We start from the raw sequence: 14,925 nt of genomic DNA, 5'->3' as shown, positions 1-14,925 counted from the left end.
AAACCAAATACAGGCTGGAACTGACCCACAGACTCAATGACTTGGCAAAGACATGTCCTCTAATTGCATGCTTAAAATTTTGCATTGTATTGTAGATATAACAATGTCACAAATCCCACATTTGTCACCTGAACATCTCTCTGTGTCTTTGGAAAGTACAGGGATATCTGTCTCAATTGAGAGAAAAATAAATCCAATGTCATGCAGAATAATTAAGATATTTCTATATTCCCTTTATATCTTTCCAGAAGACCCTGATATGCTCAGGAAACTCTGCAAGTGAGCACCTGGAAAGCCAGAAAAGCCTCTTAGCTGACGATCTGCTACAGACTGCCTGCGGCTGAGCCCCTTCCTATAGGAGCAGACTGCATGGGGTTAAAATATAATCATGTGAAGAACAAAGACACATGTTTGTTTAATTAGTCACAAATGAAAATAATTCTTATGTTGTTATTTCTATTCAGCATTACTCATTTTCATTTCAAAACAGAGTTAAATGTTTCCAGTTTGAATATGCTAGGGTCAAAAGAGGAATATGTCTAAGTTATGTTCAAGCACAGGCAAGGGTTGGTGGAGGGAAGTAAATTTATTCATTTTTTTTCATTGTTAAACTTTCAGAGGTAAGAGGATTTGTTCACTTAAACAAAATGAGCTCAAACTTACCCAACTAAGGAATAGCCTATAACATAAATGATTATTCTCAAAGTGTAATAAGACATTCTAAAAATGCTTACAGATTAAAATTATTTATTGAGTTTTTATGTTCAGTGTTTTTATAGGGATCCAGGACTATGAAAGGCAGGCACCCTGTACTTATATTTCAGGAGTTCTGTTCTGTAACTCCAGAGACAACCAACCTCTGCTCCAACTTTACATATGAAGCTTATTAAGATACACATTTTCTCCAATAAAATGTCCCTTGAATTATAACGAAACAAATACAAGTAACTGTGGTTCAGGATTTCATTAGTTTGTTTTTGCTTAGCTTTGTTACTAATCTATACCTGCACCATGCTTCTTAGCTTTGATTTTCTGCTTAGTCAGTAAAGTCTTCATGTGTGTGTATATAGGAAATTTTCACAGGATCTAGAATTCCTAAATAGGTGTTAGATTGGTTCTAACACTTTGATTTAATCAGGAATCTGTGTGTCCAAACACTGAAGGTCCTTGTCCCCAATTAGTTTTTGATTGGTCAATAAAGATGTCAGCAGCTAATGGTTGGGCAAAGGGAGATGCATGGGACTCTTAGATTTGCGTCGGCTAAGTTGCGGGAGAGAGGAATAGACAGAGGATAACCATGATGTGGTGGGAGACAGATCAGATTTAGAGGTGCAGGAGATAAAGCCAATGAGCCATGGAAGAATTCAGGTGGGTGGCCACTGCCCACTGCTTACAGCCCACAGCCCACTGGCCACGGCCCACTGGCCACTTCTCTGATGGGGCCAGGAATAGCAGGGGAAGATTTAGGAGTGCCCAGCCTTTGAGGTACCCAAGGCATTTTAAAATTAACTGGTGTGTGGTTTTGTGTGTGTGTGTGTGTGTGTGTGTGTGTGTGTGTATCTCCCATTCAGAAATAAGAGTTCCTGGGTGGGTGGCTGGAAGCATGAGACCCACCTGGAGCACAAAGCAGTGTAGCTGAAAACTCACTGCTACAAATAGGTTACAAAAAAGAATGTTAGAATGTAACTCAGGTCCTCTGCAAGAGAAGCAAGACCCTGGAATGTAAATTTTAAAAGGACTTGTTCAAAATCATCCACTACATTGACTCCCATCACATAAATATCAAGTAACCTACAGAAATCCCTAGACAATCTAAAGTATTAACTACTAGGAGATCTCCTTAGGACAGGATGTCCTAGAGATGGAGTAAAATTACAAGTCTTGTACAGCCTAAAATATTAATAAGTATCTCATTAGACTATGTGACATTAGTTTTTGTTTAACTAAAACACAGACTGGTGAATAAAATATAGTGAATGCATCAAAAAGAAACACTATAAAAATTCTCCTTTAATACTTAACTAAAAGTCTTGCCACCTAGCTCAATGCTCCCAAGTGGGCTGCATGTCACTAGCTAAGTCCTGGCCACTAATTTGGTCTCATATGACTCAGCTAGCCTGATATGGAGATAACATTATACAAATGAGTGTCATTGTTCATAAAGGATGTACATACATACATATGACCAGTGGAGAGTTGGTACCATATGAAACTTCTTCCTTCCTTCCTTCCTTTCTTTCCTTTTCTTTTCTTTTCTTTTCTTTTCTTTTCTTTTCTTTTCTTTTCTTTTCTTTTCTTTTCTTTTCTTTCTTTCTTTCTGTCTGTCTCTCTCTCTCTGTCTCTCTCTCTCTCTCTCGTACACAATTATTTTTGTAAAAAGGCTCTAGAGAAAAACTTACAGATATGCCTCCCCATTTTTGTCAATATTTTATTCCACAAGGAATGCTTAAAATATTTATTAAAATATTGAAAATGGTGCTGGAGAGATGGCTCATCTGCTTTTGCAGAGGGCCAGAGACTGGAGTTCAAGTCCCACAACCCAAATGGGTGGCTCACAAATTGACAGAGGATGGAATTGTGAGGGTTAGTGTCAACTTTCAACTTAACAGAATCTACAACCATCTGAAAGATGGGCTTTAGGTATATCTGTGGGTGACTGTCCTGATTAATTTAGATGGGAAGGCTCATACCACTAGAAGTGGCACCATTCCTTAGGCAGAGGACCCTGGACTGTGTAAGGGGAAGCAAGCTGAAAATGCATGCATGCATTCATTGCTTTTGTCTTCTGACTATGGAGCAGCTGTCTCAAGCTCCTGATGCCTTGACTTCCCTGACATGATAATATGAGCTAAAATAATCCCTTCATCCCTTAAGTAGTTTTTGTCAGAGTATTTATCCTAGCAAGAAGAAAAGAAACCAGTCATTTCTCCAAAGAGTACTGACCCCTTTTGCTATTTAGAAGCAAATAGCCTCTTTGGTATTAAGGTGTGGCTAATCCTAGGTTTTCTTGATATACAAAACCACAGCATATATGTGTACGTACATAGAAACGTAATTATTCCTATAGCTGTTTCTATTTTTGAATACCACAGACCGAAAACCAATAGTGTGTTTCCAAAGATCCCCAACTCCCGCCTCTCTGTTTGTTCTACTTCACTCTAAGTTTGTATTTGTATATGTCTTTCCCGACCATGGTAATCTTTATCACTTTGAATACATTTACTTATTTGAACATCTTCTCTCCCTTTATGTAACTTTCTCCCCTCTTCGGTGCTTTGCTCCCATGCAGATGACTTCTTCACCCTAATCTGACAAGCCTGTACACACTGAATTTCATGCCTACCATGCTGGCATCTCCTTCATCCAAGTCCAAGTCTAACATCCCATCTGCTATGCCAGCCTCACCCTGTTGACCCTGTGTAGGCTCCTGAGCGCTACACTACCTTCACCGCCGTACTCGTCCCATCCTGGTTAAGCTCTGATATCCTGAGGATAGCTGTCTGCCCCAGGAAGGATGTTCTTGCCTTCTTGCTCTGAGTCCCATGTCAAGCCAGATCTCTGAATGGAAGCTCTTTGCTCATGGCCGTGGCTCAGGTGTCTACTCTAGGCAACTCAATTTTCTTAACCATACTCAAGATTAGACAGTGTGTTCAGGGCATTGTTTTCCTGCCCCCTTTGTTTCCAGCACAAACCCAGCACCATCTCACCTAATAATAAAAGGACTAAGCAGAAAATTAATAGTTTCATGTATGACTTTAAAATAGAATTAGTATAAGGTATACATTCACTCTCAGCTGTAAAAATAGTTATATGAGGTTTGTTTGGCTGTGCCCTCTGCTTTAAGCATGTGATATCTCAGAATGTTAGAGGTTCATGTGCTTGGGAAAATGTCCCACCCTCTAAGTGCAAAGATAGGGTAGGAACCTAACCGTAACCTTGTTAAATAAGGATTTTCTTTGTTTTGTTTTTGTTTTTGTTTTTTGTTTTTTTTCCAGACAAGGTTTCTCTGTGTAGCCCTGGCTGTCCTGGAACTCACTTTGTAGACCAGGCTGGCCTGGAACTCAGAAATCTGCCTGCCTGCCTGCCTGCCTCTGTCTCCCAAAGGAGTGCTCCACCCCCGACCAGCCTTAACCTTGTTAAGGTACAATTCTTACTAAACACCTTTAAGAAGAATGCTTTGGGGATGGAGAGATGGCTCAGTGGTTAAAAGCACTTAATGCTTTTGCAGAGGACCTGAGTTTGGTTCCCAGCATCTACAGCTGGTAGCAAACAACAGTCTATAATGCCAATTCCAGGGCATCTAATGCCTTCTTCTGATCTCCCACACTCTTCTATACATATGCATATAATTAAACAGTGATTTAAAAAAATCTTTGAAAAAAGAAGTATGCTTTAAGAAAGATAGCTTAGCAGATACAAGTGCTTGCCACACAAGCTTAGCACACTTACTCCATCTTTGGAACCCATGGTAGAAGAGGATTGACTTTCAAACTGTTCAAGACTGTTCTCTGCCCTGCCCACCTGTGCACAGATGTGCACGCGCGCACGCATGCACGCACACACACACACACATTTATACTACTACTAACAATAAATAAAATTTAATAAAAGTATGTGCTATAATTTCTAGGAGGCTACTCAAACTCTCATTGTAAGTAGTCAAGCATGAAAATAAGATTATTTTAGATTTTTGTTACAAGCTATAAATAGAAACAATAACATAACATTTATAACAGTCACATAAAATAAGCCAGGGCACTGCAGATTACTGCAGACTACTTACTTTATCTACACAGTCATCAAAAAAGGCCAGGCTTGCATCTTTATCGCTGACAAAAGAACATTCCTCAATGAAGCGAATAAACATTTGTGTTTTGGTCATCATGTTATAGAATTTTTGATGTGATCGGTCCCGGCTTCTTAAGAAAGCTATTCAGTATAAATAGATAATGTGAGAATAGATTCAGAAAATCTTTTGCTAAAAGAAACTTGATCAACACTATCATCTATAGTCTCATTTTGTTTACTATTTTACTGAAAAACAAAACAAAACTTAAGTTCTTTGATAAATGGGGAAGAAGTAGGAAAAGCAATAGAAAAGGTGCACAGAGATGGTGCATGCTTTCCAGAGCCGTGTCACCGCCTGGACCGTCAGACATAAACCAGTACTGCTTAGTCTCTGTGACTGCTGCTTGCGCACAGTATGTGTCACGTTGTGCGCGTGCTTTCTCTGCCCCTGGTCTCTCTCTCTCTCTGCACTTATCCTATTTACCGTTGTAACTGAATCTGCCCACTCCATTGCCTTCTCATTGCCCATCTTCCTGACCGCACACTCAGTGAAAGCAGCACCTCTCCTGCTGACTGACACATCCCAAATGCTCGGCATTACATGGCACCGAGCACACACCTACTAGATTCATTTCTTTTCCAAATATTAAATACACTAGAAAGTAAACATATAGCATGATACCAATTAATTGTACTATGGGCTTCACAACTTCCCTTCCCCCCTTTTAGTCTAAGAAAATAGTATTTGTAAAGTAAACTGAAATAAAACAAACGAGGCTGTTCAAGCCTGGAGGTGACCGTCCCAGGGGTTCCTGGCAGCCCTGAAAACAGAGACTGTTGAAACCTCAACACAAATATGACACAACAAAGTGAAATTAAATGTGCTCGCGAGGTTCTGAAGTTCTCAGACAGAACTGTTCTTAGGGCTCGAGTTAATGAAGAACTTGCTCTACAGAGCTGGCACCCACACAGCCTCAGAGCAGGTACGTGCTTTGCTCAATACGGGCTATTAGGTCAGAGAACAAATGATTTGTCGCATGTTTAAGCTTAACAACATGAAAGCTATATTATTATATGAGCACTCACCTTGAAGGGCAAAAAGAGAGGTTGCATCTGTCGCTGTCTCAGACGGGGCTTGTGTTATTGGCCGTAAGTATGATCTATAGCCTTTTAAAATAGAGGCCATGAAAAACAAGAATGCCTCCTGGATTTCCAGATCTATCATGTGCAACCTCTTCCCGGAATTAAAATCATAATCATTCATTGCTAAGTCCATTAGTCCATCATCTCTTGGTCTCTGCTGCACTGTGAAGAAATACAGGGTTTGAAATTTTGTCTATGAAAAATAAGGCTCACCCTAGTTTTAATGCAAAATGTATCTTTTTTCAAAATTGCTCACATAACCACAGCTCTTACATTTACATCACTTGATAGTATGCAAACCTCAAGAAAAAATTCTCTATCACTTTGAGGTTCTGCTGAGCATATTTTAAACTAACTTACACCTAAAATTATTCCTGTAAATCTATCATCAGAGTTAGTTCACACTCTAACAGAACTACATATGTACATGTGAGTATGTTTGTGTATACACACACACTAGTAAAGAAAGTTCCTAACAACCACGGCATTGGAAATATAGAACACACAATCATTTCAACTCCTTACTTCATAAAATCCTAGTGCCTGAGGGCTAAAACAGAAGGATTAAAAAAACAAAAAGCCTCTTCCTGGACAACTCAGTGATAGAGCCAATAGGTAGTAAGGAGTAATTTATGTTAAAGGAGCCTGGCTGAGTCACTTCTGTCCCTTCCGGTAAGGTGGACTGAGAAGCCCAGTAGCCATTAGCCGGAGCTACCCTCCACTGCAGGAGCAACTGAGAGCACACTGATGAGAGGCAGAGGAGGGAGCATCACCACTGAAGCACTCCTGCCAATGACGCACGGCCTGAGTTTACAAGAGGACTCCTAGACAAAAAAAAATTACATCAGGAACCATGTGACAGTGTAAGTATAATTTTTACAAAGATTTATTTATTTTATTATGTGTTTATTTGCTCGCATGCCTGTATGTGCAAAAGGTCTGTTGGATCTTCCAGACCTGGGATTACAGATGATTGTGAGCCACTGTATGACTGCTGGGAGTCAAATCTGGGTCCTCTGAAAGAGCAGTATTATGAAAATAATTAAAGAAAAAGCTGTTTTAGAGGATATAGAAAAGACTTGAAACTACCTGCCTCTGATTTGGAACTAGATCCTCTTGCTTAAAGAAATTTATTTATAAAACAGGTAAACTTGGGATAAGGAAGGCTTGTCAGGTGGAGTATTTATTGTGCACACATGAAGGCATGTATTTAGATCCTTAGCGCACATAAAAGCCAGGCACTGCCACGTGCATCTGCAACCCCAGGGCTGAAGGAAGAGGGAAAGATACAGGGAGATCTCAGGGTTTCAGGCTAGCCAGGCTCCAGGTTCACTGAGAGATCTTATCTCAAAAGTAAGGTGGGCAACAATAGAGGAAGACTTCCACATGTAACCAGGTGAGTGCATTTACATCCACACTGAAAAAAAGAAACACAAAACAGTAACCCTTGAATTCGGTCTGCAGATGAGGGTGCCCAAGGTTAATTCCCCGAGTTCTATAACTTTGATGTAGTGATGTCAAAGGATGCCCTGTTGGTAAGAAATGCATTACATTTAGATATAATAGAACACCTACTCTCAAAGGGGCAAGACAGAAGTTCCTAAATTCTTCAAAACTTAAAGACCTTTTAAGAATTAGTTAATTATCTAAACTACCAGTATTCCTTAAACACCTGTAGCTTTAAGCGTAGTTCATAACACTAGGGAAGAGGCTCGGTGGCTGAAAGGTCTTGGAATGCAAATCTGATAACCTGAGTTTGGATTGCTAGAACACACATAGAAAGCAAGACGTAGTAGTCTGCACCAGTAATCCCAGTGCTCCTGCAACGAACGGGAGGGAGAAAAGGAGAATCACACAGAAGCTCATGGCCCAGTCAGCCTGGAGCATGCAAGGGCAGCAGTAAGCAAGAAGAAACCCCGCCTCCAGCAGGGTGGAAAGAAAGGCTAATTACTGAGCATTGTCCTTTAACCTTTACACCTTCCTTTAACCTCGCGTGCCCAGAGCACACACATACATATACACAAGACTTAAAAGGTAAGTTGGAGAGTAATCCAGGGAGACACATAACATCAATCTTTGGCTCCATGTGCATATGGACATACGTAGACAGACACACAAACACACACACACACATATTTTAAAAAGCAGACATCTTGTTCTTGATATCCATGACTGTATCTTCTGCATTCTGCCCACTAGAGTTGGACTACTCGACTGAGTTATTTATATTGGCTACAATAGCTATTGGATTCTTTGGTTCTCCACAGGAGTAAGAGCTTTTTTTTTCCCCTGAGACAGGGTTTTTCTGTGTAGTCCTGGCTGTCCTGGAACTCACTCTGTAGACCAGGCTGGCCTCGAACTCAGAAATCCACCTGCCTCTGCCTCCCAAGTGCTGGGATCAAAGGCGTGCGCCACCACCGCCTGGCAATTAAGAGCATTTCTAGAAAGCAAACTAGGGAACAAAAATATGTAAACAATTGTCCTAATCCACAAGAGTAAAGCTTGCTGTTTTATGTCATTTAAAAAATATATCCTGCAATACTTTTGAGCTACCATGGAGTTGGCTAGTTTCTAAACTTTATTTATATTGTCTGTTACATTCTATTTCAAGTTATATTCTTAGTATCTTGGACCTTCACAGGTGTAGGCTATTTCCTATGTCTGCATTTCATAATAAATGCATGAGAAATATATATGTACATATATACATATATATATATCAACATCACCATTGACCATATCTCATAAAATAAGTATTAAACCTTAGACACTAAATGGACCATTGTTACAATACTGAGAGAATTCAAGAAATAAAAGCTTAATTTTTATCAGAAAATCTGGATCACTATCAAGATATGTTTCTATATAAGCTTTTTTTCCTAAAACATTTCATATCCTAAAATCAATTTTCATTTTGGTTTTAGCAAGTGGCAGATGGTTCCAAGACAGGCATTAGTGAAGAGGTTAGGACCTGACTCTTCTTTCACTGACAACAGCATTTCCTAATGTACTTTAAATCATCCATCTTAGATGTGTAAAGCTTTCTGTTTTATATATGAAGAAAATATACCAGTGGCAATCCTTACCTCTTCATGTTATTTCAGTAATGGCAAAATTCAAGAAAATGACCTCTTTAGTTCCCTTTTGAATTTTACTATCTTAAGATGGTCTTATGAAAATCTGTAAGTTGTAAAATACTTATTTATAAATTACTCATTTGGCTTCTAACATACTTTGCTTTAATGTTTATTTGCCTTAAAGACTATAATCATTTTCTTTTCCCTCCCTCCCTCCTTCCTTCCCCTTTTCTGTACATTCCTCCTTCCCTTCCTTCTTTTCATTTTTGTTTTTTGAGACAGTCTCACTATGTAGCTCTGGCTAGAACTCACTATGTAAACCAGGCTGGCCTGGAATTCAGAGATCTGTCCCTGCCTCCAAGTGCTAGCATGAAATCTGTACACCACCAGGCATGGCTGTAAACACTGTTTTTAACATCTGAATCAACTGACTTTTTAAAGACAGGGTCTTGCTGTGTAGTCCTGACAAGCCTGGAAATTGTGTACAAGGGCTGGTCTTGATCTTGCAACAACCTAGTTGCCTCTGCCTTGGAGTGATGCTGGGGTTATAACTTCTATCAACCATGCCAGACTAAAATAGCCTTTTTTTTTTTTTTTCTTTTTCTTTTCTTCTTTTGAATAGGGTTTTACCAGTAGCTTAGCTGGCTGGGAACTTATTATGTAGTTTCAAGGCTGACTTGAAATTTTGGTGATTATCCTGCCTCAGTTTCTCAAGTGCTGTGATTACATGTGTGCATTATAATATCCAGTTACCACTTTCTTTAAAACAAAGTAAGTATCAGTTCCAGTATTGTATTCCCTTTAGCAGCAGTTACACAAATTAGCATTTATTCAGAGCAGATGGGTCCTGCACAAGGTGACATGCAAACATTCTCTATTTTCCTTATTACCTTTATTTCCTTAGCTAAAAAAATAATAATAATTCAGACAAAGTCAGTGATTTTCTCAGACTACATTATATGCCTTACTTAAGTTACCCACTTACATTTTGCCAACTGCTGGTGTAAATTATTCAGTGTATTCATCAGATTTTTACATGGCTTCTTTGGGAGAATCTTCCAGGCTACATTCTTTTTGTCCCCAGTTCTGAGATTAAAAGATAACAATACATGTGTTACGTGGACCTTTGGAGGGGGTATATTCCTGTCACATTTATACATGAAGGGGAAACAGCCATCAAACAACAAATGGAACACATGCTCAATGGTCAGGTTACTGAAGGAAATCTGACAGAGGCACACTGGGATAGTGACGCTATCAAGTTAATTTGAATGAAGGTGTAATCCTCTCATAAATACACGCCAGCATTCCCGCTCTGTCCATACAGTGTCTATGACATTTTGCTGGATCATGTAATAACGGAACTCCTGACAAAGCGAGCATGCCCTTTGCTCTCATGTGCGAAGGCTTAGACACTTGAACAGCAGGAAAATCTAACTCTAGCAGTTTTTCCTAAGAGAAGAAAAGATATTACTAAATTTTCAATGAACCTAGAAACTGCAGACCTTATTAAAATACAGTGCTATAGGCTTAGTTTCCTACTTTCCAAGGCATAAATAAAAATTACTCTGAGTTTTACTTCTAAAATATTAAATTCCTTGAACAAAATATAATATTACAAAACATTTTAAAACTTTAACAGAGGTTATCTGCTTACAAACTAATATCTCTTTCTGTAGGAGGTATCTATAATCTCCGTTAACACAGGAGGTCTCTACCTATGGGCCAGGAGGTATAATGTACCAAAAAGCTTTTGAACATAACTAAATTTTTTTTTAGTCTACTTCTTATTTATTCAATACTTTTACATTTAAAAAGTAATGAATACTCACTTTGAATGTTGAGAAATAAAGAGAAAAAGAGAAGGAGGCAAACTCATTATGTTCTATGCACAAAGAACAACTCAGTACAAGTGGGTAGTAGAACTTCCTATGCTAGGGTTTTATCTCTAAATATCCCCCCAAAATCCCTATAGAACAAATACCATTTTGAAAAATAAACAGAAAGAGTAGACAAGAAATCTTATAAAAATTAATGTTTTATAATTTATCCTCCTTTCCAAGGAATGAAAATAAAGGCAGATCAGGACAAAGTTGCAGATGTTGTGTGTGAAAGAATTAGTAGTTTTTACATTTATAATGTGACTAAGAGGGAGACTACAATGTAGAGACTTTCACATCAATATCTTGATGAAATATTGCCAAATAGCATCCCCTGCCTCTACCCACACCTGTCTTAGACTAGAGTTGGAAGAACTCAGAGAAAGGAGAACATTTATTTGGTTTGCATTTTTGTTACCATTCTATAGATAGACAGTCAAGATATGTTTTGGCGTAAATGGATACAAAAGTATCACATTGTTATCTACTCATGTAATTCCCTCCTTTTGCCCTGGATACTGTTTCTGTGAAATATGGTCAGGTCAGGGAGCTTTACCTAGTTTTCCTGAGTTTTTAGTCTCTGATAGCCTTCTACATTTTTGCTCATGGTATCTCCATTTACAGGATTACTGTCTGTCACTGCTACCTCATCATTAGTGGCAGAAGTCTAAGTGTTACAGTGAGAGATCAACAATTTAGAAACCAAGTGATGACAGAGTAAAAAATGTGTCCTTTGATTGCTTACAAAGTCTCTCTCTCTCTCTCTCTCTCTCTCTCTCTCTCTCTCTCTCTCCTCTCCTCTCCTCTCCTCTCCTCTCTCTCTCTCTCTCTCTCTCTCTCTCTCTCTCTCTCTCTCTCTCTCTCTCTCTCTCTCTCTGTTTTTCCAGACAGTGTTTCTCTGTGTAGCCCTGACTGTCTTGGAACTCACTCTGTAGACCAACCTGGCTTCAAACTCAGAAATCCACCTGCTTCTGCCTCCCAAGTGCTGGGATTAAAGGTGTGTGCCACCACTGTCTGGCGCTTTCTTATGTGTCAAGAGGAATCATGAAATTTCTCATAAAGGACACAGACTCAAGTGTCTATAGGCTATACATGAGACTTTATGCATATTATATTTTATAGATATTAATTTATTTCCCCCTTCTTCAGAAATGTCTTAGAATTCAGAACTTAATCTGTATTGTATGTACCTGGGGTAGGAAAAAGAAACTAAAAATCCTATATTGGGAATTTGCTTTTCTTTCAAACTTCAGGTTGGAGTTTCAGAACTCTGAATAAATTACAGCAGAGTACTTTAGTGCACTTGTGGGGTCCCCTCAAGGCATGGATGGCTGATATTAAAGAAGGAGCCAAGTGCAAACAACTCATATCATTTTTGACTCTTCAATTAATTAGTAATCAAAGTAGAAAGAAAGTACCAAATATTGTAAGATATTAGTGAGATAGAGTCTCACTAAGTAGCTCTGGCTCTCCTCAACCTCACTACATAGACCAGGCTGGCCTTGAACTCACAGAGACCTGCCTGTCTCTGCATTCTGAGTGCTGAGATTAAAGGTATGTGCAGCCATGCCCAGTTAAGAAGAGGTTAATTTAACAAATTAAGAGAGTGTGTTACGTTCATAGCAACCTTATTTATAATAGCCAGAAGCTGGAAAGAACCCAGATGTTCCTCAACAGAGGAATGGATACAGAAAATGTGGTACATTTACACAATGGAGTACTACTCTGCTATTAAAAATGACGAATTCATGAAATTCTTAGGCAAATGCATAGAACTAGAAAATATTATCCTGAGTGAGGTAACCCAATCGCAAAACAACACACATACTATGCACTCGCTGACAAGTGGATATTAGCCCAAAAGCTCCAAATAACCAAGATACAACTCACAGACCACATGAAGCTCAAGAAGAAGGAAGACCAAAGTGTGGGTGCTTCGGTCCTTCTTAGAAGGAGAACAAAATACTCACAGGAGCAAATAGGGAGATAAAGTGAGGAGTAGAGATTGAAGGAAAGGCCATCCATTGGGGATTCATCCCTTATAATGTTACCAAACGCCAACACTATTGTGGATGCCACGAAGTGCATGCTGAAAGGAGCCTGATATGGCTGTCTCCTAAGAGGCACTGCCAGAGCCTTACAAATATAGAGACAGATGATCACAGCCAACCATTGCACTGAGCCCCCAATAGAGGAGTTAGAAAAAGGACTGACGGAGATGAAAGGGATTGCAACCCCACAGGAAGAACAACAATATCAACCAACCAGTCCCCCCAAGAGCTCCCCAGGAACTAAGCCATTAACAAAGGAGTACACATGGCTCCAGCTGCATATATAGCAGAAGATGGCCTTGTCATGCATCAACAGGAGGAGAGGTCCTTGGTCCTATGAAGGCTTGATAGATGCCCCAGTGTAGGGGAATTGAGGGTGGGAGGTGGGAGTGGGTGGGTGGGTGGAGGAACACCTTCATAGAAGCAGGGGGAGCGAGGATGGAATATGGGGTTTTGGGGGCAGGGGGATCCGAGAAAGGTGATAACATTTGAAATGTAAATAAAAAAACCAATTAAAAAAAAAAGGAAAAGAAAAAAGAGAGAGTGTGAGAGAGGGAGCACTTTGCCTATCATAATAAACACGGTGTGCACTTGCTGGTAGCACTTAGTTCAGCTTTACAAATCACTGAGAGATGGCTCAATGGTTAAAAGCACTGACTGTTCTTCCAGAGGTCCTGAGTTCAATTGCCAGCAACCATATGGTGGCTCACAACCATCTGTAATGGGATCTGGTGCCCTCTTCTGGTGTATCAGTGTGCTCATATACATAAATAAATAAATTAATTAATTAATTAAAAACTGTCTCATCAGCATTTGTGAAATGAGAAAGCAAAGTACTAGTTTACTATTTCAAAGAACGAAACATTCCTAATAAAGAACACAGTGCTGCTTATAAAAAATAAATCAACTAATTAAAAAAAAAATATTTGGTTTCCCTACAAAGTGGAGCAGAGGCTATCTCAGTCTCGGTTCCCCTACCTGGACTGCCTGGTTGGGCCTCAGTGGGAGAGGATGCACCTCGTCCTGCTGGAACTAGATGCTCCAGGGTGGGGTGGTACACAATGGGCTCCCTTTCTCTGAGAAAAAGGGGAGAGGGCAATGGGGGAGGGATTCATAAAGGCAGGACTGGGAAGAGAGGAGGTAAGGGGGACTGTGATTAGGATGTAAAGTGAATAAAGAAATAAATTATTGGTAAAAAAAAAATCTTTGCTTTGAGTAATTCCATATTAAAATGGTCTTCATGTATAAAATATGTCCTATATTTTATTGGTTAATATTTTTTAATGAATAAGAGCTTGTTGACTGTTCATATACTTCTAAACAAAATATCTTTTTCCCCCCAATTTTTCTAATGGTTCGAGCAACTGAGGTTTTAATACATGACAAAGGTGGAAAGCCAATCTAAAATTCTGGAATTAAATGGACACACTTTATGGTTTACTGCTATAATTAAAACATAGAGGGCTGGGAGGGTGCCACAGTGACAGAGCACTTGCTTAGCCTGCATGAGCTCTGGGTTCAGTCCCCAATGTCAGTAAGTCAACAGGAAACCCTATTCCACATCTCCTTATTAAGTGCAAAACTAAAGTAGCTTTTGGGATTTTCACAGGGACTAAACGGGGGTCGTTTTAACCGGCTCCTACGAGCGCCACGTTGTTGCAGCCGGTTCCTCCTTCTTTACAGGCTGACAGGAAACTAATCTGAAGATTGGATTCAAAGAAATAAGAAAACATTGTTTTTAAAAGCTATAATCCCAGAATGTGAAAAGGGGAAATTACATATAAGTTTATAGATTGTTTTAAAATTAAGACATGCTAATTTTGCTATGATGCACTAGGATTCTGATAGTGTTATACTAGAAATAAGATTAAAGTATTAGTACAGAAATAGATTTTTAACTCAATTGTGATTCTCCCATACTCATTTGGCAAAAAAGGAAAACGTTTTAAAAAATTATTGTGGGGCTGGTGAGATGGCTCAGTGGGT

The 14,925-nt window shown here is 39.3% G+C and overlaps 1 protein-coding gene across 1 annotated transcript in view; it reads right to left on the bottom strand.

The window, feature by feature from the left end:
* Positions 1-14,925, bottom strand: part of Dennd4a (DENN domain containing 4A) — a 112,707-nt gene that overhangs the window by 46,514 nt on the left and 51,268 nt on the right. The window contains exons 13-15 of the mRNA XM_021171458.3: positions 9,994-10,094; positions 5,875-6,093; positions 4,784-4,929 (exon numbers count right to left, since the gene is read on the bottom strand). Of these exons, the coding sequence (XP_021027117.1) occupies positions 4,784-4,929; positions 5,875-6,093; positions 9,994-10,094 (466 nt within the window). The remainder of the gene's footprint in view (positions 1-4,783; positions 4,930-5,874; positions 6,094-9,993; positions 10,095-14,925) is intronic.

This window comes from Mus caroli, unplaced genomic scaffold, assembly GCF_978045245.1.
Source record: "Mus caroli unplaced genomic scaffold, Mus_caroli_1 scaffold_11, whole genome shotgun sequence".
NCBI lineage: Eukaryota > Metazoa > Chordata > Mammalia > Rodentia > Muridae > Mus > Mus caroli.
This window is presented reverse-complemented; position numbering and strand designations above follow the sequence as displayed.